The 21,418-nt window shown below is 63.9% G+C and overlaps 1 protein-coding gene across 1 annotated transcript; it reads left to right on the top strand.

The window, feature by feature from the left end:
* Positions 1 to 196: 196 nt before the first annotated feature.
* VOLCADRAFT_94440 (uncharacterized protein) lies at positions 197 to 21,159 on the top strand (the record flags this gene model as incomplete). Its single annotated transcript, XM_002953661.1, has 20 exons — positions 197 to 277; positions 1,064 to 1,333; positions 1,563 to 1,616; positions 1,784 to 1,912; positions 2,098 to 2,345; positions 2,788 to 2,995; positions 3,433 to 4,778; positions 4,871 to 5,516; positions 5,784 to 5,868; positions 6,019 to 7,591; positions 8,065 to 8,319; positions 8,939 to 9,118; positions 9,338 to 11,268; positions 11,717 to 11,907; positions 12,726 to 12,779; positions 13,011 to 13,991; positions 14,369 to 14,821; positions 15,074 to 15,521; positions 16,577 to 18,469; positions 19,190 to 21,159. The coding sequence occupies 20 exons, from the start codon at positions 197 to 199 to the stop codon at positions 21,157 to 21,159; spliced, it is 12,996 nt and encodes a 4,331-aa protein (XP_002953707.1).
* Positions 21,160 to 21,418: the final 259 nt, after the last annotated feature.

The following is a 21,418-nucleotide window of genomic DNA, read 5'->3' as shown; positions in this document are numbered from 1 at the left end:
TGTGCGCTGCATGCAAACTTGCTGTTGCTGCTCCATGCAAATCACTGCTGCATAAGAACCGTGTCTCCTGTAATAACACGAGGACCTTAGGAATGACTTGACAGTCGTAAGCGTAGTTGAAATGCAATAACGCTCAATCGTTGCGCTCCAGATTGCTTGGAGCGCGGACGGGGGTGTCCAATAGCGTCTGGGCAAAATGGAGCCCTACAAACTCATAACCAGCCGAGCGCCGCTCTCGGAGACGCTTGGACCTCCCGGCTTTCACCCTTTGCTCCCTGTAAGTTATATGCCTCTGGCACACCTTGTTCAAATGTCCCGCAGTAGCGTAGATAGATGCCCAACTCGTAGCTATTCTGCTACGTGGTGCGACAGTACAGGCAAGAGGACGAAGCGTGGCCTATTGCAATCCCGTGCGTTAGCCCTTTCATGGTCGCATGGGTCCCGGCTTCCGCCCTTTCCGAATGGTATCTTCACCCCATCCTCACCCCGTCCCGCGGGGGAACTAAGCGGCTACTCTCCCCACCCTCCCCTGCTGGCTGTCTCGTGGTAGCCACCTCTCCAGCTACAACTAATGCACCGCTGACTGTTATAGATGCAGCTAACCCATGATGCGGCGTTGGGCGCTCCACAGCACGTTCCATAGTTCCATAGCTTCAGCCCCCCCTGCCTCACCCTGTCCATGCCGGTGCCCCCCGGCTCTAGTACGGTGCCCCGGCCCCTCCCTGGACTGCCATACATCCCTAACACCGTGGTGCTCCGCGCCCTGCATAGCCCTCCTGCTGACGTCTCGGGCCCCACGGGCCCTCGCCGCTCCCGGGCAAGCTGCTTTGCGCTCAACTCCTGCCTAGGCCAGGGGGCTCCAGTGCTCATGTGCCTGAACCCCCCCCTTGGACATTGTCCTCCGTGTCCCTCCCGCTCTTGCATCATTCACAGGTTGTGTAAACCCTCACCCGGTCCGGCAGCTGACTCACTGCTGCTTGCAATCCCCGTGATTTCCATCCTCCCCCCCAAAAAAAACACGCATACTTACCACGGTGCAACCCGGTGGTTCTCCCCCGTGCAGGGTAAATGCCCCGAAGACTGTTTCACGGCCCAGCTGGCGGAGCGCGGCTACAAGGATGAGCTGCAGCCGTTCCGGATTGACGACACCAACGACTCCCTGTGGTCGCTGTCTAAGGTCTTGGTGGACAGCGCGACCAGCGCGGGAGCAGCGGCGGATGGCGCTGGTGCTGGGGCTGGGCCTGGTGGAGGAGGTCCAGGGGGAGGTGGTGGGGGCAGCCTGGGGTGCGCCGGCCCCCATCCCTTGGCGGCCGCCGCGTCAGCACTACAGCGGGTGGGGCCGGGTGGTGTAGGGCTGGATCGGCGGGCGTGTGGGGCGGTTAGGTAGTTGCGTGCGGGTGGGTGAGTGGGTGCTGGTCACTGAGTGGGTCGTGATGTGGGTCACCGGGAGAAACAAAGTCCGGAAAGGCCCAGATCAGACAGCCTTTATTTCCACTGCCTTGCCTATCGCTCTTACTGCCCCGGCCTCGCCCCTCCGTTCGGACTCGTACATATTGGCGCAGGCCGCTCTGTCCATGTTGACTACGGCGCAGCGACAGCGGCTGGAAGCAGAGCAGGTGAAGGGGGGAAGGGATGGCCTGGGATGCTGATGCGGTGGCGGTGGTATCCGTGCGGGGCCGTATGGCCTGTACTGTTGGGTCGGGGCCCCACGGTCACAAGTGGCATCCGGGGTTGGAGGGCGCCACCTCTGCCATCTCATCTCCGTCTCGCGGCATGTGTCCAGGGTGGGCCCCTAAGCGCACTCGGGTGGGGGTACGGCATGGGCATCCCAAGGGAACGAAGAGACAAGAGCCGTAGGGCAAGAGCGGTGGTAACCCACATCTCCACGTCGTCCCGTGTCATCTGGGTGCGGGTGGGAGGGCGTTGCCATACAGCCGTGGAGTTGTGCTCAGAGGCCCTTATGAGTCGCGGTCAGGTAGGGGGTTATCCGTGGGGGACGTAGCGCCCTATGAAAGTGCTAAGCCAGGAGGGGTTGTGGAAGTGGGTATGTTAGAAGCCAAAGCCAGCGCTCCCCACGCTGCTCGTACACCCCGTCAGGCCAACATTACGTCACCGCCGGTCTCCTCGGCATCGCCGCCGCCGCCGCCACAGCCGCGCGCGCCGCACAAGCGTGCGACTGCAATGCCGCTGTACGGCAACCCAGCGGTGGCCATGTCCCAGGGCACCGTACAGCTTCCGGAGCTGCGGACCGCATCCGATGTGGGTCGTCGTCTGTGGCTATCGGCGCTTGCTGGTTCTGCATCTCTGGGCTACCTGGCGCAGACGGCTCCGACCATGCCGGACAGGTGAGGTGGGCAGTGGGCTCCAAAAGGGGGAGAACTGAATGGCGACACCCCGCTAACCCCGGTGGAGAGCTCCCAGCTGAAGGAGGACTACTGAATCTGGAGGATCTGGATGAGGGAAGTGGGGGAAGTCTTCGCCTCGTGTTAATCTCCTGTCCAGTCCCTCGCCCCACACGGCTATGTGACAACCATGGCATACCGCGGTCGCACACCGCCGCGGACGTAGATCTGCGAACTAGGGGGAATCATGCAAGTGAGGCTTCCGTACAATAGGGATTGAGGGGTTTTTAAACAGCTGTGTTGGTGGCTCGTTGACGCTGGGGTAGGTGCGTGGGTGGTTGGTTGGGCGACTTTAAAGGCGATGCGTTGTGTCGCGGCTACATTCCAATCCGGCGCCTACAGCTGCTGCTTCTACTGCTGAGTAATAGAAACCATGATGTTGCAGGCGGCTCTTCCTTGGGCTCATGTGGCAGACGGGCGTTCCCATACCAAGAGCGACGTGGTTCGTGCGGCTACTGTACACCCATCTGGCTCGGCAACAGCTGCGGCCGCTGCCGCCGCCGCCGCCGTTGCCGGCAGGCTCGGCCGCCGCTGCGGCAGCAGCCGCAGGCGGGGGTGGCGCGTCCGCCGCCGCGGCTGGAGCAGGGGCTCAGGTACGGCCGACTTTACATGGATGGGCTGAAGGCGAATATCGCAGTTGTTGTGTCCTGTTGCTCGTCCAGCGATCTGAAGGCGCCGCCGGGCTGGGGCAGATGACCCGGCGCGGTAGCTGAAGACAGTTGGGCTGTGCTGCGAGTCCCTATGTCTGCGGCCTTGCCTGAAGAGGATACGCATCTGGCTATGTCCAAATCAGGCCATTAGTTACTGGACAGCAACCAGTAATGTGAGAGGCCTGCTTTGCTGGTTATGTCCAGGAAACGAGGTAGAGGTAATCCCAGCCCTGCTTGTGCAGTTTCAGCCTAAGTTCCGGGATAATGTGCGGCGTAGTGTTCCGTCGCCGCGTCCGATTTGGATTTCCTCCCATAAAAGACAGCTAGGCGCATGCATGGCACCTGCCTTGTAACCCGCTTCGGTCCGCCTCCTCCCACAGGCTGCCTCGTCCGCCCTGGCGTCCACCCGCGCCTCTCTATGGACGTCCGACCTGCTCACGTACCTCGACAGCCAGATCGCAGCCGTGGAGGCCGCGGCCGCCGCCGCGGCCGCTGCGGCAGCAGCAGCAGCAGCGGCCACGGCCGCGAGCAGCGCTGGCGGCGGTGCCGGCACCGCGGGGCCGCTGCCATCTCCTCCCGTCGATTACACCGCAGCCTCCCCTAATGTTGCGAGTCCAGACTGGGCGAGCTTATCCGCTGACGATGCGTTTCCAGCTGCCGGGAGTGGCGGCGGTGGCGGCGGTACCGCAGCATGCGGCGCTGACCCACGCGCGCGGCTGCTGGATTACCAGCCTGGCGCACCGGTGCTGTACTTAGTACGGCTGGCTGGATCCACGTTCCTTGACGGCTTGCTGGACACAGCGAAGCTCGTGGACTGGGGCTGTGGGCAGCTGGCGGCGGTGTCAGCGGCGCTGGGGGGCCCGCCGGCAGCGCCAGTGCCAGCAGGCGCAGTGGCGCCGCCGGGGAATGGTATGGCGGCGTCGGCGGGCGGCGCCGGCGGCGTACCCCCACCGCTGCCGGTGGCGGCTGCTCCAGCTGCCGGTTCAGCGGCTGGTGCAGGAATGGCTGCTGCCGGGCCCGGCGGCAGGGCACTTACTGCGGCAGAGCAGCTCCGCGCGCAGGTAGCCCTGCAGCTGCTGCTGGCTTGTCTGCCGGACATCACACAATCGCTGCTACATGTACGGGTAATTGTTGACGCGGTGGTAGAGCTTTTGATGGCTGCGCGTTGTACGGCACCTGGCAGCGGCGCCGTGGCAGCAGCTGACGCCGCTGCGGCCAATGGTTTGGGTGCCGGCAACCCCACGAACACCTCTGGTGCGGCGGGTGCCGGCGCTTCCAACTCAGCATCGCCACCGGGCCCGAGCTCGCCGTCAGGTGCGGTATCCCCTCCGCTAGGTTACGGAGCCACGCCCGCGGGAAACCCCGTATTCGGCTTGACGGCGGTGTCGGCTGCGGCTGCTTTGGGAGGTAATGATACGGGAGCTGGTGGCCTGGATTCATCTGTCACTGAGCTCGCATTGGAATGCCTGGAGGGCTGTGTGCGTAACGCACCAGCGGCCGTCCTTTCCCTGGATTCTTTGCCGCTGCTCGTACGGGCGCTGAAGGCGCCCTGGCCGCCAGCTTCTGGGGCGGCAGCAGCAGCAGCGGCGGGCCCAATCGGCGTTAGCGGCGGAGAGGATGCCGCCGCACTAGTAGCGGCGGCGGCGATAGTTTGTCCGCGGCGCCGCGCGATGGCTGACAAGCTGGCGGCTGCACACGCGAGTTTGGCGACGTCCGTCAACACTCGGTAGGATTCCGTACTTTGTAGGTTCGACTACAATTTCCCATAGAATGTATATATTATTGTGTTTCCTGGTTTGCCACCCTTCACGCGCCCAGGCTCCTTGCCTTCAACCCCGTTGCGGCGCTCCGAGATTTGGACCGTGCGGCGGCGGCGGGTGACGTGGACGCGGGGATGGCCACGCTGGCGCAAGCCTGCTGGGGAGACGTGTCCCGCCCGGAACCTGCCGTACAGCTGCTTGGGAATTGGACTGTGGGGTTACCCATCGTCTTGCCGCCAGTGCTGGTCCCGCCGGTGTCGCCATCGGTGTCTTTACAAGCAGCAGCGACGGCGGCAACCGACAACCCAGCGGCGCGAGCTGACCAGGTCGACATGGGCCTCGCCTGCCGTACAGTTTACGCATGCCGGTTGATGGTGCGCTTAGCTGCGGAGTGCCGCCGCAGTCGGGTTGAAGCCGCGGCGGCGGCATCGCAGGGCCTGTCGCCGCCGGTGCCGCCGCCGCTCGCGAGCGCAAGCAATATTGGAGCCCAAGCAGGGACGGCGTCGGCAGCAGCCGGTCCTGCCACGGCGGGTGGAGCGCAAGGGACGCTTCGGACGGGGCCGGGCCCCATCCCGCCGGGGGTTCAGCCCCTTGCGGCTGCGCCGGGCTCGGCAGGGCCGCCGGGAACGACCCGTGGGTCCAGGGCGGGAAGCGCTGGAGGGATCAGCTCGGTCGACTTTGGCGCGTCGGCGCCGGTGCTGCAGGTAAATGCCGTGGTGCGGACTTTTACCTGTCGTTAGGAATGTGCTAATTACAGGTGCATGCAGACATGTATGTGTGTGTGTATGTATGTATGTATGTATGTATGTATGTATGTATGTATGTATGTATGTATGTATGTATGTATGTATGTATGTATCACCTGGCACAACGTTTCTTACAACATTGCTGCCAGAACCTGGAGCCCTTTCCCTCGAATTTCTTGACTGCTTTGACGCATGTATATAAGTATATATGCCTGCCCTCCGCAGGACGCCATTGTCTCATGGCTGGTGAGCAGACCGGGGCCTTGGCGGAGGAGCAGCGGCCTCGCCGGCGACGGGGCCGCCGCTGCCGGTGCCGCCACTGCTCCCGCAGGTGCGAGCCGCCCGCCGTCACCCGCTGGCGTGGAGTCGCCGCCATCGGCGGCGGCGGCGGCAGCGGCGGCGGCAGCATTGCCAACAGCAGCGGTGACGACGACGACGGCTGCGGCGCCTGGCCGTGCAGCCGCCGGCGGCGCGGCTGTCGGAGGCTGGCAGGAGCTGCACCTCCGGCGCACAGTCCAGTTCCTGGTGTGTATGACGGAGGCGGGCGTCTTCTCCCCCACTGCGTTCGTACAACGTCTCCTAGTTGACGGCGTCTTTGATCCAGTGCCTGCCGCCATGGACTACTGGCCCGATATGCGCACAGCAGTCGCGGCAGGGCCCGCTATTGCACCAGCAGTAGCAAACTCGCTACCGGCAGAAGTCCCCCCTGCATGTGGAGAGGGCGGCGGCAGCGGAAGCTACAGCCGTGACGACGCCGCTGCGTTGGCGCTCTACCTGCAGCACCTGCATCCTCACCTAGTCGCAGCCTTGGACGAACAAGCAGCGGCGACAGCTGCGGCGATGGCCAGCAATGTACGGCCCGGGTTTCGCCGTACCCTGGGTGGTAGCGTGGCGGCGTTCGGACAGCAGCAGCAGCAGCAACGGGTGGGTGGGAGTAGCGGCGGCGCCTCAGTGCTGGCGGAAGCTGCGGAGCTAGCAGGTAGCTCCGGACCCGTGAGTGGTCATGCGTACGGCAGGACGCGCAAGAGCTTGCTGGCCGTGGCTCGGTGTCAGGGCCTGCTGCTTCGTACGGCAGCTGTCGCGGCGCCGGGCCAGGCCGATTCAGGCGATGGGCTCCGAAAGCGCCAGCGTCGGCGGCGTCTAGGCCCCGCGAGCTATGGAGGAGGCAATGAAGCGAAACGTCGCCGCACAACGGCTGGGGTGTTGGCGGCACGGGGCCCACCGCCGCCGCCGCGCGCGGCCTCGGTGGCGGAGCCTCCGTCCACGCCCCTGCCAGTTTGCAGCCCTGCCGCATCCCCAGCGCCAGCTCACGCTCCTTCGGGAACCCCCTCACACACCGCCACACCGGCAGCATCAGTACCCGACACGTTTGAAAGAGTGCTAGCGGCGGCGTTCCGCTCCCTGGACTCCTTGACGTACTTGTCGTTAACCGCTGCCGTACGCGGCAGGAGCGCGATCCCCAGCGGCAGGCCACCGCAGCGCGCACCATCGCCGGGAGTTCCCCCGTCACCCGGCCTGGCGGCGTCACCCGGGCCGTTCGTGTCCTCACCCAGCCCGTCGTCGTCGCCCCTGCGTCCGGAGATCATGGAGGTAGAGGCCGTTGTGGACGGCGGCGCCGCCGGCAATGTCGGCGGATCCACCTCCCCCGCCGGCGTGCGGGGACGGCGGCCTGAGGATTCCGCCACGCCCTCCGCAGGCCGGGTCCGGGTTGTCGGTCGTATTGCCGGCCGCGGCGGGGACCCCGACCTGCTGGCGGAGGTCCGCGGCCTGCGGCCGTGGCAACAGCGCCTGGTGGCGTCAGCTGTGTGCCGGCACGTGAATGCCGTACTCTCAGCGGCCTTGATGCCACCGGTGCCGTTCGGCATAACGGCGGCGCCGCCGCCATTCCCGTCAGCGTACGTCAGGGCGTGCGCCGCCGCCGCGCTGACCAAGCCTGCGGAGCTGCCGGGGGGCCCGCTGACGGAGGCGGTAGCGGCGGCCCGCGCCGGAGGCGGCTTCTCGGCTGTGAAGCACGGCGACACCTGGCTGCTGCGGTACGCTCGTTGCGCCAGCCAGCCGACATAGGCCTTACGAGGGGAAGGAGGGTGTTTCATCACATCATGCCAAGGGAACACGCGGCCCACTGGGCTCACTCCCCGCAGCGCCTCGTCCTGACGTGACATGACATGGCACAGCTCCTCGTCGGCTCCTAGCTTTCACAGGCAGAGCTGCTACATGGCCGAAGCGCTCTGACCCAAATGCTGTAATGCGTATGACTCTGCCCATCTGTGTTGAGCTGCCAAGCCGCTAGGGAAACGGCGTTAAGGAGCCCGCAGCTTCCCAATGCCTGTGTGTGAGCAGTGAGCAGCTAGTGAATTGAGGGAGAAGGTGTACTTGCTTACGACTGTATGCCGTACCTCCCGCCCTTTTTGTATCACCCGTATGTATATGCAACCCCATGCACGCCGCACCCGCTGCTCACCGCTCTCCATCCCGCCGTTGACCTGTCGGCTGTGTCCCCGTGTAGTTGCCTGGCCCTGCTGGAGGCCTGTCAGTGCTGGCACTGCGGGCCCCAGCTGCTGCTGCACCTCACGGCGCTGCACGTGGAGGCCACGGGGCAGTGGGCCACGTCATCCGCGGCCACATCACCCGTTGGTACGGCAGCGGTATCTCCCGCCGCGGCTGCTGCTGCGGCGGCGCTTGAGAATGGCGGCCTGTTGTGGCACCGGCTGCGGTTGCAGTCCAGCCTCGTGTTGGCGGCACTGGAGTCCCTTACACCGAGGTAAAAAGAGGTTGGCGGGAAGGATTCCGTCGGGATAATGGAGCGACAGGGCTGCCGTTTGTCTTGTCTTTGCTTGCCTGCCTTGTCGCCGTTGTCGTCGTTATTGTTGTTGTTGCTGCTGCTGCTGTTGTTGCTGATGTTGTTATTACAGAATAAGAGGCTTCCGGGCCATTTGCACACATTTGGATCGTCACATCTAGAATTGAGCACCAAACAGCACCATCCACCACTTTACCACACTGTGCACTACGCCATATGTACTGCAAGTCCAAGGCGGTTGATTACCCCTGCCTTCTAGAATCCCTTCTCCTCATATCATCCGAACATCGTGTATGTACGTAGGTGTATTGATATGCGAGGGCAGGGGGAGCATGTGTTGGCGTGAATGCATGTAGGCTGGAATGCATGTGTTGGCGTGAATGCATGTAGGCTGGAATGCATACACACACACGCACACGGACCCGTTGGCGCTTCCTTATCCGTTATCCTGCTGACTGGCAGCCAACCGTTACGGAGGAGAGCACGGCACCGGGACTAAACAAGGCCATTCTCGCGATACGGAAAAGTAACCAAGACCGTTGTGCGTATTTCGTGTCGTATGAACTCCTTCGCTCCATAGGCTGGTGGGCTGCGGCCTGCTGCTGCCCTCCCTGGACGTGCTGACATCCTGGGCGATCCGGTACGGCGCCCTGCCGACAGTGGGACGGAGATATCTGGGCCGTGCGACTCAGTGCGCCGGGGTACTGGCGGCGGCGGGTGCGGCGGTGGAGGCGCCAGGGGTGCGGGCGTGGTGGGAAAGGTGAGAGGCCGGGGCCCCTGCGCCTGCCGCGCGGGTCGCGAATGAGGATAGCGGGAAAAGGTTGCGAGTGCTGCGGTGTTGATTTTGGGAGGTAAGGATACGGCGGCGGTTGCAGGCATGGAACGGGCGTGGGGGAAGACGGGGGCTAGCTGCTTATGCGGCTCCGGGTTTGCATTTCACCGTGGACTGGACCCTTGGGTCGTTCCCTCCATGATGCAGGTTTCAGAAGCTGGACTCGGCGCATGGGCAGCATTGGCTGATTGGTGACCTGACGCCGTACACCCAGGGACTGGCCTCATCCGCTGGCTCGCCGGGACAGCCCGGTGGCGGCGGCGGCGGCGGCGGTGCTGTGAACTCGGTCTCCCCAAATGCCGTCGGTGCAGCATCTGGTGGCAGTATGACGCCGCCAGGGTTGCCGCAGCCGCGGCCGCCGCTTGTACGGCTTTCTGAACAGGTCGTACAAGCCATGGAGCAGGTCCGTGGAGGGAATGCGTCGCAGCTGGCCGCTCGGTGGAAGGCCTGCACCGACGCATGTGCGCCGCTGGCAGCGGCCCTGGCGGCGCTGCTTACCGGCGGCAGCAGCGCTGGCGGCGGCGGCGGCGGCACCAGTGCCGCTACAGCCGCCGGCGCGCGTGGCAGCCCTGCGGTGACGACGTGCCCTGGGAGCCCTGTCGATGCCACCGCAAGCACGGACGGCGGCGATTTCACGGAACGCCTGCGTACGGCTGCAAGGCAGGCTGGCCGCGCCGTCGCTGGCCTTTGCACGGCATGCACGGCGGGTGAGAGCGACGGCATGCTGCTGCCTGTAAGCAGCATCTTGCACGCGTGGATACGCTGCTGCTGCGCCACTGTCGGCCCAGCCGCTGGCCGGGCGGCTGCAGCGGCCGTGACCCGTGGGTCGCCCTCGGTTTCACAGCCGGGCTCGCCCACCATGGGCGTTGGAGCCGGCGGATCGCGAGCTGCGGCTCTCGGCCCGCGAGCGACGGCGTCAGCGTGGGGCGTGGCGGGGAGCGGTATGATGCTTTGCATCGAGGCGCTGCGTTTGGAGCTCTGTAATTCCCTCGGAGGTATGGTTTCGGAGCAAAGGCTGCAGCGGACTCTCCTGGCGACCTGCTGCGCGGCCTTGTGCGACCCGGCGGCGGCGGCGGCTGACGCCGCCGCGGCGTTCCCCGACGTATGTGCTGCTCGCGGGGCCGGGACGAGCTCTCCGCCGCGGCCGCGTCAACACGGTCCCACGCCAGGCTCCGCCGCTGCAGCAGGGACGGCCGCAGTCTCGGTCGCTGCCGCCGCCGGGGCGGCGGCGGCACAGGAGGCGGTTCTCCGGCTAGTGCTATGCGCAGTGTCGTATGGGCAGCTGCTGTTGGCGGACGCCGTGATGCTGCTCTGCTACGATTCAAGCAATAGCAACGGAGGCGGCGGGGGCGGCAATCGCGCATCTCGGGGCTCCGGAACCACCACGCTTGCTTGGGATGTCATGGCCTGCCGGCGGGCGCTGCTTGGGCCTCCGCCGGGTCTTCCGGGATGCTACTGCCGCGCCGAAGCTGCCGTACGGTCTCGGATCCAAGCGAGCTTGTCCTTGGATCTTGTGTGGGGCTGCCTGGCTGACATACTGCCGAGGGCGACCGTCCTCCCTTCCCCCGGGGGTTCGGCGGCGGCGGGGGCAGCTGCGCCTGGTAGCGACCCCCACGTCATCGCCGCGGTGTTGGTATCCTACCCGCCCCTCCGGCACTGCCTCCTCTCCGATCCACGTGCGCTCCACGAGCGCCTCTGCTCGCCAGCTGCCGTACAGGCCGCCGCGACGCTGCTCGCCTCCGTCACGGAGGTCCCTGCCGGTGAGCCGCCGCTGCGGCTCCCGCAGCGGCTGGTGGTGGTGTCGCTGGCATCGGGACGGTTGGTGCAGCTGCCGGCAGTAGCATCCCTCGAGGGTGCTGCCGGCCTGGATTCGGATGCCTTACTGGTGGCGGCGCTGGCCTCCCTGGAGTCATCCTGCTTTCCGTTAATGTGGTTGCTGCTTCGACTCCTAGTGGACGAGCAGGCGCTGCTGCTGGCGGTCGGCAGCCGTACGGCACCTGCGGGCAGTGAGGCACGGCGGGGGTTGCGGGAAGCAATGGAAGCGGCGGTGGCGCCGCCGGTGACGGTGACGATGGATGGTACGGGACGCGTTTGTCAACTTATCTCTGTTTTCTTGTGAAGTAATGGACATAGGGAGAGGAAAGGGGTGTGAAGGTATCCTAGGAAGGGCCGCAAAAGAGCGAGTATATATGTCAGTCTGTGCGGGTTATGGTCTTTTACTTGTGCTTATAGGCCTCCTGGCGCGGGGAAGCGGGAGTGGGGAGGGGGGGCCCTGGCCGTGGGGCGGCGGCGCGGAATATATGCATGTACGGTATATGCGAAATGTGTGGCATCCCCCTTCCAAGTAAACTTTTTAGTGGAAAAGGTTAGGATCATGTATCGCTGCACATACGTGTCAATGTGTAGTCACAGATTTTGGCCGGCTCCTTTTCAAGCGCAGTGAAGAGGCAAAGTGCCCTACCTCCTGAACGTCGCTCTCTGCCGCTGACGTTCCTGGTTGTCGCGGCTGCGGCCGTGCCCATGCAGGCAAGGACGGCAGCGCGCCTGGTTCCGGGGCGAGGGGAGGCGGCGGCGGGGGCGGCGGCGGCGGCGGTCCGACGGGTCCCGGCGGGGGCGCGGAGCTGCGTGCTGCGGATAAGGCCCTTTGCGACGCGGCCTTGGTGGCCCTGCTGGGGGCTCCAGGGAGGGCGGAGCTCTTCGCGGAGATGGCCTGGCAGGTGGGTGGGGGAGTGAGGGGGGGAGTGAGGGGGTAGAGGAGTTGGCTGCGTGGAACGGGAAGGGAGGTAATTGTATGCAAGGGAAACAAAGAATCAACTCTTCAACTGCCGACACGTCCAAAGCCGCTGGGGGCCCCCCGTCAGGGAATTTAAAGCTTTGTGGGTTGGATCTTGGAACTCGAAACTTGGAACGAGCACATCCCGAATCTGGCAAGGCTCGAGCTCGAACGGATGGCGCCAGGGAAGGTTGTAGTACATGCCGTCGTGGGGGTTGCACGGCGGCGGCGGCGGCTTTCGACGTGCTCCGGCACAGCTACTAGAAAATAAAACGAAACACAGAGAAACTCAGCACGGCCCCTCCGCAAGGATGACACCCCCACACCCTGAGGTATCGTTTGGGGGGTAAGCTAGCTGAACCCTGCGGTTATTATCCTGTATGCCACTGTGGGATTGAGCTGAAGTGTATGTGGAATGCCTTGGACCTTTTACCTTTGCGGTAGGTTAAAGTGAACCGTGGGTCAGCGCGGTGTAAGTGAACCGAGCAGCATCGCGCAGCAGGGAAGAATGAGATGGCAGATGAGTAATCGATCGGCGGACTAGGTCTTTGGGCAAGTGGGCCTTGCCAGAGCAGCGCCCCCCTGCCCTTTCCCCCTCTTGCCTTCCTTGCCCCTCCGCTGTCGCGTGCACATACCCCCGGGGTCCTGGCGCGGGCCCTTTCCGACTGACCCCGAGCCCCGAACCCCTTGGACTTCTTTCCCCCCCGTGGACTCGTTCGTGGTTCGTCTTCTCCCCCCCCCCGGTGGACTTTCGTATCGCAGCTGGGCCGAGGTGTTGGCGAGTATTTGCTCAAGTCGACGGACTGGCTGTTGCAGGTATGGGCACGTGTGAGCTTTAGAGCCGATCTTGAGCATGAGCAAGGCCGTGGGTTGCTGGGTTCGGGGGACGCGGATGGAGGGGGGGAGCCCTCGAGGGGCGCCGGTAGTGTGAGCTAGCCGGGGTGCGGGAGAAGAGGGGATGCAGCAGAGACTCTACACAGCGGGTACGAACCCATCCATCAGGTCATCCTCCTGCGGTGTAGCTGTGAACAATGCACTTCCGTGAAGGCCGTACTAGGTACCAGTGCAGAGGCGGGTCCCTCGAACGGCCTCGTGCTTGCGTTTCTTTACTACCTTCTAACGGATGTACAATTTTATGTACGGCAGGATCGCAAGGGCGAGCAGCTGTTGGGGCACACCAGCCTGGCGCAGCTGGTTGCGAGGTTGGGCCGTACTGCTAAGCCTGGCATGGCGCCGCTGGCGGCAGCTGCCGGCGGCCTGCCGTACATCCCCGCGGCAACAGCACCCGGCGGCGCTGGCGGTATGCTGCCTGGCAACGGCGCGGCCGATATGGATGCCGGCCTTGCGATCATCAGAGCTGCCACGCCGGCAGCGGACGTTGGTGGCGGTGCCGCCGCTGGAGCGGTGGTGGCGGTGGCGCAGCCGCCGCCTCCATTCGCGGTTGAGTCGGCGGTGGCGGATCTGGCGCTAGCGGGGCTGTACAAGGCGGGTACAGTAAGGCAGCGAGAGTTTGCCGGAGAGCTTATACGGCAGCTCGTTCGGATGGCGGATGCCGTGCGCCGCGCCGCACTGGCGGCGCCGCTGGGAGCCACCGCCGCTGGCGGCGGTGGCGGCAGCGGGCTTGGGGCCGCATCGGCCATCGGGATGCAAGGGATGGGCTCCGGTACGCTACCTCCACCGCCGCCGCTGCCGCCACCGCCCACCATGATGCCAGGGCGCTCCCGAAGCATTGGGACAGGTGGAGGCGTCAGCGCTGCTGCTGTCGGCGGCGTCAGCGCTCGCGCACCGTCAGAGGACCAGGACGCGTTGTTGTCGGGGCTAGGTGATGGCGATACCGCGGGAGGCGGCGGCGCCGGTGACGGCGGCGATGGCACCGCCGGCGGGGGCCGTAAGCGCGGCGGCAGCGGCATGGGCTTTGGAAGCGGTCGTACAAGGCGCATGGGAGGCGGCGGCGGCGGGCTGGTGCGTTCGGACTCCAGGGGAGACCTGACAGAGGCGCTACGTATCGGCTCGCCGGCGGCGCTGCAGGTACGACTAATCTGGGGCATGGGACTTGGCCACGTGGCGTAGTACACGCGTTGCGGCTTGCAAGGAGCCGCAGGTAACCAGGTGGCGGTGACATCCACAGCCTCTTGGGATATCGGGATGCGGGGGCGGTGTAGGGGGATGTGGTTTGTGGTGCCGGCCAGCCGGCCAGGCGGACTATCTGCCTCCAGGTCCCTCCAGTTGAGGAGTGCAGCACCAGTTACAAGAGGCTGTGTACGTATACGTACCTAAGCAGGCAAGACAAAGGGAACAGCGGTATTACACGTAGTGGAACAGCGCCCGTCGCTGGCGCTTCCTTCACCCTCCCGACTTGTGATTATTCCCCTGGGACCCCGCCCTCTCGGCTACTCCTCCCGCAGGTCGCGCTGTGGGTCCGAGTTCGTGTCCTCATGCCCCTGTTGCCCCTCATCTACATGGACAGAGACCCCGACCCCCGCAAGAACCTCCGCAGCCAGCTAGTGCCCGCGCTGCTGCAGCTGCTGGCCTCGCCACTCATATGGGCGGCGGCGCCGCCGCCGCCGCTGCAACTTGGCGCAACTGGCACCGCAGCGGTAGCGGCGTCGACGGCGGCGGCCGCGGCCGCGGCGGCGCCGGGTATCGGCGGCTGCGTCGGCTCGGTGTTCGGGACTGCGACGGCGGCGGCGGCGGCGGCGGCGGTTGCCGCTGCAGCTGCCACCGTCGCAGCGGGCGCGGCGGGGGACTTGGAGATGGGATCCGGCGGTGAGGGTGCCGCAGCCGCCGCCGCGGCGGCGGCAGCTGCAGCGGCTGGCGAGGCGCTGCATGAGAGGCTGCTTCATATCTTATGTGCGCTGGTTAGCGGAAGTTGGCCTTCGTGGTTGAAGCCACCAGGACAGAAAAGGCTGAAGGTATGGGTGGCCGGCGTTTTCTGCATAACTTTGATGTTGTGTGCTTGGACGGGGTGTTGCCGGTAAGTGAGGAAAGTCAAATACGTGCACCGCCGTAATATGGGGTTTGTGGATTCGCATTACCGTGAATGCGCAAAATTAGAGAGGGAGGAACCTTCTGTTATTTTACTTATATATTTTCTCCTCCGATTTTTGCAGGACGTCCCGCCGTACGACAACGTTCTGCAACTGTTAACCGACTTGGACCAGGCGCTGGCGGCAGCGGCGGCCGCCAGTGGCAGCAGCAGCGGGGCAGCGGCATCTCTGGCCTGGATGCGCGAGCGCATTATATCCGTACTTCCACTGCAAGGTGTCGTGCCGCGGCAGCTACTGCCGTTGCAGCAGCGAGCTCCAGCGGCAGCTACGGCTTCGGTTGGTACGGCAGACTCCGGTAGCTTACTGGCGGCCATTCCATTTTTGGAGATGGACCCGGCGGTGCTGCTCCCGCTGGAGTCGTTATCGCAGGGGGGCGAGGTGTCGGCGCAGCCGTACGGCCACACACTGCTGCCGCCGGCTCTGCGGCCGTGGGCGCGGCCACCGGCGTCGGGAGATGCGGCGTCGGGCGGCGATGCGGTCTCGGTTCTGACCAGCGAGCCCCTGTTGGCGGGTGCGATAAGGATGCGGCGGCCATCATCTGGGCGGTTGTGGCGACCTGCCTGAGAGGGGCCTGTGGATGGGCCTGGATTGCGTTGGGGTCCAGCAAGGTGAACAGCTTGGGCAGATGTGCTGCTGATGGATGGGGCGGCCAGGCCGTGTGGTTCAGGGGTGAAGGGCAGCAGCCTGGTGGTTTTGGTGGTCATGCTCAGCTGTGGCAGGTACAACGTGCTTGGTGCATGTACCGTGCCGATATTTCGTTTTGGTACGAGAAGAACGGAGGTAGGGCTCGTGATTGTGCTTTGCGTGGCTGATATGGGTGGGTTTTGTGGGTGGGAATTGAGTTGGGGCTGCCCATAGAGGTGGGTTAATGACGGTTCTTGTGTCTGGGTGCATCAGGCTATTTCTATGATACGGAGAGTATTGTGGGCTGTACGCATGTGTGGCGAGGTGTTTCCAGATCTTATCAGAGCACAGGAGAACGCGTGCGTTATAAGCTTAGGCATCTTGGGAGACATGTATGTATAGGCGATGATAGCTGTACGTTGACAGGAAGATATTCGTGTTTGGATGCCATACGTTGACAGGAAGATATTCGTGTTTGGATGCCATCTGGCACAGGCATCTGACGCAGATGGGCTCTGCCGGGAGCTAATGGAGCGGAAGCCTTTACAGGCATGGCATGCTTCTGGAGTGGGCGAAACCTTGGATTGCATGTTTCGTGTGCACAAAGGGCGGATGGTCGTGACATGACGAAACTATTCGGATCTTTAATTACGCTGAGCAAGGCTTGCATTTGTTGTATTCGTTAAAGGGATGCAGTCGGTGGGGCCTTCGTTCCTGGCTGTGAGCTTATGGCTTCTTTGAGTCCGAGCGGAGGGGTATTTTTCTGTTTTTACCGGGTTTTTGAAATGTACGATAGGGCCTGGTTCTAAGCTCTACAGCTGATCGTGAGGAGATTCCCAACTCTAGTCATGGCCTCACAAGGTCATCTCTTTCCTACAACGTATGAACGGTACTTGGCTAGTAAGTATGCCCTTCGCTTGCATCGCGGTTACGCGGACGCAGACTCGTCCCTTGCGGACCTTTTGCAACACGTTTCTCAAAATGTCAAAGGCTTTCGATGCATTTCAACGGCAGTTCTTGTCGCTGCGCTTGAGGGCGTTCGGAACCTCAAAGACCTATATGGTCTACGGGAATGTCGAGACTTTATGGTGCAGCACGGGTTGACTCAGTATGCAACATTTTGGGCCAAAAGCCTATTGCCTTCCTACGCTTGGACGATTCAGTCCTTATGGACAGACAACAATCGCGAAGCCGGTGTGCAGAGCGACACCCGAACCCTTGTAAGCGATATAAAGAGTAACATGGAGGATTTGTTAATCAGGTTCCTCCCCTCGAAGCCCTACTACCACCAGCTTGATGACTTGAAGACGGACAGCTGGGGCAGGTTGGTCGCGGCCGTCGTCCGCACGCAAGTACCTATATACCTTGCGCGCGAGCTGGAGTCCTTCCGACGGTATCTCCTAGAAACAGTCAACTTCCCACAGCCAGCCGTGCACGTTGGCGAAGCGACGCGGTGCCTGCTGCTCAGCGGCCGCATGGCCCACCTGGGACTGTCCCAGTTGGACACGTGCGGCGCCATCGCCGACTCGCACATGCTGGAGCACGCCTGCGCGCTGCGACTGACCCTTGCCGAGCGGCCCTGGAACTGGGACTCTACTGAAACGGACAGCTGCCTGTTCGGCCTGCTCAAGCGCGCAGCGCATGGCTTGCCCTGGCGCTGGCTCCAGGGCGTGCCGTCCTGCTCCGCTACTATCGTGCTCTTCAGGGCGCCACACATTTTCTCTGGGCAGTGCATGCCGCCCGACATGTCGCCAGCCGAGCGCCGCGTCTGCGGGCAGATCTGGCGACTGCTCTCACATGCGACCGTGCAATGCTACCTCGGCTGGTGGCTGGCCGCTAGCACGATGGTCCTGCGCCCCGGCGGCGTCATCAGCGGGTTTTCGCTCCCGGACAACCTCCTGGTCACGTGTCGTGCGTGTTGGCAGCGGCGAGGAGAACGGGAGGAGGGGGAGTTGCGCGGGCTGCAGGCACCGCTGTACGCGGCTGCGGTGAGCTGGATGTACGGTATGCTGACGCGCCAGTGCCGCGGCAGCTCGGCCGCCGTGGCGGGGATTGCTGCGTCGGGGAGGACGCCGCCACCGCCGTCCCTGCCTCCGCCAGCTGGGTCAGCTTGCAGGCCTACCAACACCGCCGCCGCGGCAGCAGCTGAATCCGCTACTAGTGTTGTTACTCCCACTCCGACAGCGGGTGCTGCTGCCGTTGCTTATGTCTCCCCTGCAGCGGTACACGAAACAGCAGCAGCAGCGCCATCAACGCCACCACTGCCAGTAGCACCTGTGCCCACAACAGCTGCAGCCGCACCGACGGCGGCACGTGAGCCCGCCAGCACTGGTGGCGAAGATGGCTCCCAGCTCCCTTACAGCGCACAGAACATGCACGACATAATACTTCCAGTCAGCGAACATTGCGTGGACTTCGTTGCGGCTGTCGGCAGTCTGGGCTCGCTCTTCGCAGACACCTTAGCGGCCGCCGCTTTATCGCTGTCGCTAAGCCTGCAGTTTATGGCGCCAGACGCGGCCGAGGCACGTCTGCGCAGCTGCTGGCAGCTCCTCGGTCGGATCTTGGCTATGGATCTTGGATCCGCGCGATCTCGATCGGTACGGGACCTGGCACAAGCCGCAGGCCGGGTGCTGCGGCTGCAGCTTCCAAACCACTTGGGACGGCCCGAATCGGCGACGATGGCGGCGGGTGCAACAGCTCTGCCTGCTGCACCGTTGCGCTGTAAAACATGGAGCAGCGTTGGCGGCACCGGCTGCGGCAGTCGCGGCGCAGCCCCGAGCTCCCGCGGCACGACTGGTGACGGCGGCGGCAGCTGCGGCGACTTGCATCTGGAAGGTACGGCATGCAACGTGCGCGTTGGTGCAACAAAGCGGAATGCGTGCAATTGCGGGCGATTCGGATCTCATCATGGAAACAAACCGGACCTTTAATTGGTTTAAGATTCTGGAATGTCCTTGCGGCGCCATATCTACATGTCATGTTGGGTGCATAAACGTGTGTGTGGGTTTTGCGGTGCATGTCGACGATTATTTTGGATCCGCTGTACCAGGATACATTTGTTTTCCCTTATTCTGTAGATTGATGATTTTTAATCATCAACCCCTTGTGCTTACTGCCCGACATCTCCCCACGTGATCCTTGTGGCAGGTGGCCCCAGTCCTTCGTCCAACCAATCCCAAGAAGTAGAGACGCAACAGCAATGGGGATGGGAGTCATTGCGTCAGCACCCCTTTCCTCCTCCTCCTCCTCCCCCCTTTCCCCAGCTTCCGCAGTGCCAAGACCCGCAGCGCCCACCTCACCATGGCCACCATGTACAACACTCCCGCCTACTGCACTCTTCTCCTCCTTTTTCTCCACCCCATCTTTCCCCACATCACAATCACCCTTACCTTTACCAAAATCATCATCCTTATCAGCCGCATAATAATCGCCGCCGCGGGCCGCCCGAACATCGCTACCATTCACCCTCCCTGGTGCTTCGGTGTGCACTGGGATCTCTCTTCCTGCCAAGCCTGGAACGGACGCTGCGAGCGCTGCTCTACGCGCCCGGCCCAGGCGCCGGTAGCAGTGGCAGCTCAGATGCGGCTGGGCCGTCCATCCGGCTAAATGCGGCCTATGACTTGGCCAGCGCCTGCATCGCCGTGGACCTGGCGTTGCGGCGTCCCGGGTGCTGGCCCGCGCTCCTGGCGCACGGACCGCCACTGCAGATGGCATCGTTAATCCTGACGATGCGGAAGGTGGCAGTGGCTGCTGACGAGATGGAGCTCCTGCTGCCCCAGGCAGGTGCAACGGCAGCAGCAGGGACAGGCGTGGTCACCGCTGGTGATCCACGGGTGATATGGCGGCTGCAACTGCTTGCGCTGCTGGAGCAATGTTTGCCCTTCACGCTGACGCCGGGCGTTGCGGCAGCGGCCGTCAGTGGGGCGGCGGCGGCGGCGACAGCCGCTGCTGCCTCTGCCGCCGCCGCCGTCCGCGGCGAGCGCAGCCCGCGTGGCCGGACATCGCCGCTTGCGTTTTCGGTGTCCCAGCCGTCCTCCCTCGGCGCGGTGCATATGGCGCCGGTTCCGGATCCACCAGGTCCGCATTTGCACGTCAACCATGGGTTGTGTGGCGTGCGCGACCCGTGGGGAAGCTGCGGTGGCGGCGGTGGCGGAGCCGCTGAGGCGGATGATGATGGCGATGACCTTCACGCCGGGCCGGGCTGGCTGGAGGTCTTGGGCTTTGGAGCCTGCCCTGCCATTGGCTCACCAGCATGCTCTCAACAGGAGCGAATGCTGGTGCTGGCGGCGTCCTCCTGGCTTCCGCTGCTGCTCACGGCGTTAGAGGAGGATGGCGGCGCTCAAGGCGCAAGCGAGATTCATCGCGCTAGGTGTAAGGATTTGCGGTTGGTACCCGTACATATTGCTGTACTTGCCGTACACGGTGGTCACCGGGTGGCATGGCAATGGCTGCTGCTGCTAGCGCGGCAGTGCCTGGCTGCCGTTGGGACGGCTGCGCATGCGGGCTGGATGCGGCTCCTACGACGTGTGCTTGTGGTCGATCAGATTACTGCCGTATTGCGGTTGTACTGTGCCTGGGTTCGGCGTTGCCAAGAGGTTATGACGACGGATGCCGCGGTCATCCTATCTGCCAGTGGCGGCGCCGCCGGTGTGGCAGTGGCTACCTCTGCGCCCGCGGCCGCCTCTGCCGCTTCTGGCGATCAGCATACCCCGATCAGCAGCACAACTGGCGATGGCAGCGAGAACAACGCAGGGATCGATCCCGCGTTTTATGATTTGCATCAGGCAGCGCTGCGGGTCGTGGAGGTGCTTCCAACCGTGCTGGATGTGCTGGAGACCCTGGTGGCGGCGACGCCGGATGCGGTTGCGCTGGCACTGGCGGACAATCGTAAGGCCCGGGAACTGATCTCCGTGGCGGAGGACCTACGCAGCGGCGCCGCCGCTGATGGTGCCGGCGAGCTGCCGTACCCCGGTGCCGGTTCGCCAGCCGCCCTGGCGGCGCAGCAGCGGCTTCGGCAGCGGCAGCAGCGACGGGAAGAGCTACGGCAGGCGGCACTGCCGCCGGCGTGGGGCCCGGGACTGCCGCTGGACGCGTCCGTGGTTTCGGTGCTGTCGATGTACGGCAGGCATGGGCTGATGCGCTGCCTGGCAGAGCTGTCGACAGCACGCGGCGACCGGTTCAGCTTTCGTCCACAAGGCCTAGCTGCACCAACGGCGCCCATGCCGTTCAGTGGCGTCGACGGGGGAAACGGTTGGCGCACCCTGCCCGATCCCCTCGTTGTACGGCAGCAACTAGGCTTTTCCTGGTGTGCGTACGAAGGCTGTACGAATCTGGAGGGCAGCTCGGAAGCCACGCTCCTTACGCGCGCGTACGGCAGCGGGCGGGCCCATCCTGCTGCTTGTTATTGCCGCGTCTCCTGTCAGCAAGCAGACCGCCAGGCGTTGGCACCGGCGAGCCTGGAGGCCCGAGGGGGGTCGGAGATGCGCCTCGCGTCTCGGGGTACGGTTAACGGATTGCGTAGCTGACCCACGGAACCAAGATATGCCGCGACTTTGCCTCAACGTGAGTTTAGTCTAACCTTGGCAAACCGAGTTCAGTGTGACTCTCTACAGCAGCATGTGGCAATAAATGTCACCAATGTGCATGTACGCCTCCACATTTTTAAACTAGCTCTAGCTTATGTACTCAATTTCGTAGGATGCTTTTGGGGTTGTGATCGACCCTGACCGACTACACGATGTTAAAATGTCCACGGTATAATGTCCGGGTTTTTCGGACGCTCCC

The sequence above is a fragment of the Volvox carteri genome (assembly GCF_000143455.1).
Source record: "Volvox carteri f. nagariensis unplaced genomic scaffold VOLCAscaffold_37, whole genome shotgun sequence".
Taxonomy (NCBI): Eukaryota; Viridiplantae; Chlorophyta; class Chlorophyceae; order Chlamydomonadales; family Volvocaceae; genus Volvox; species Volvox carteri.
The sequence above is the reverse complement of the archived record's forward strand: the minus strand, read 5'-3'. Positions and strand labels throughout refer to the sequence as shown.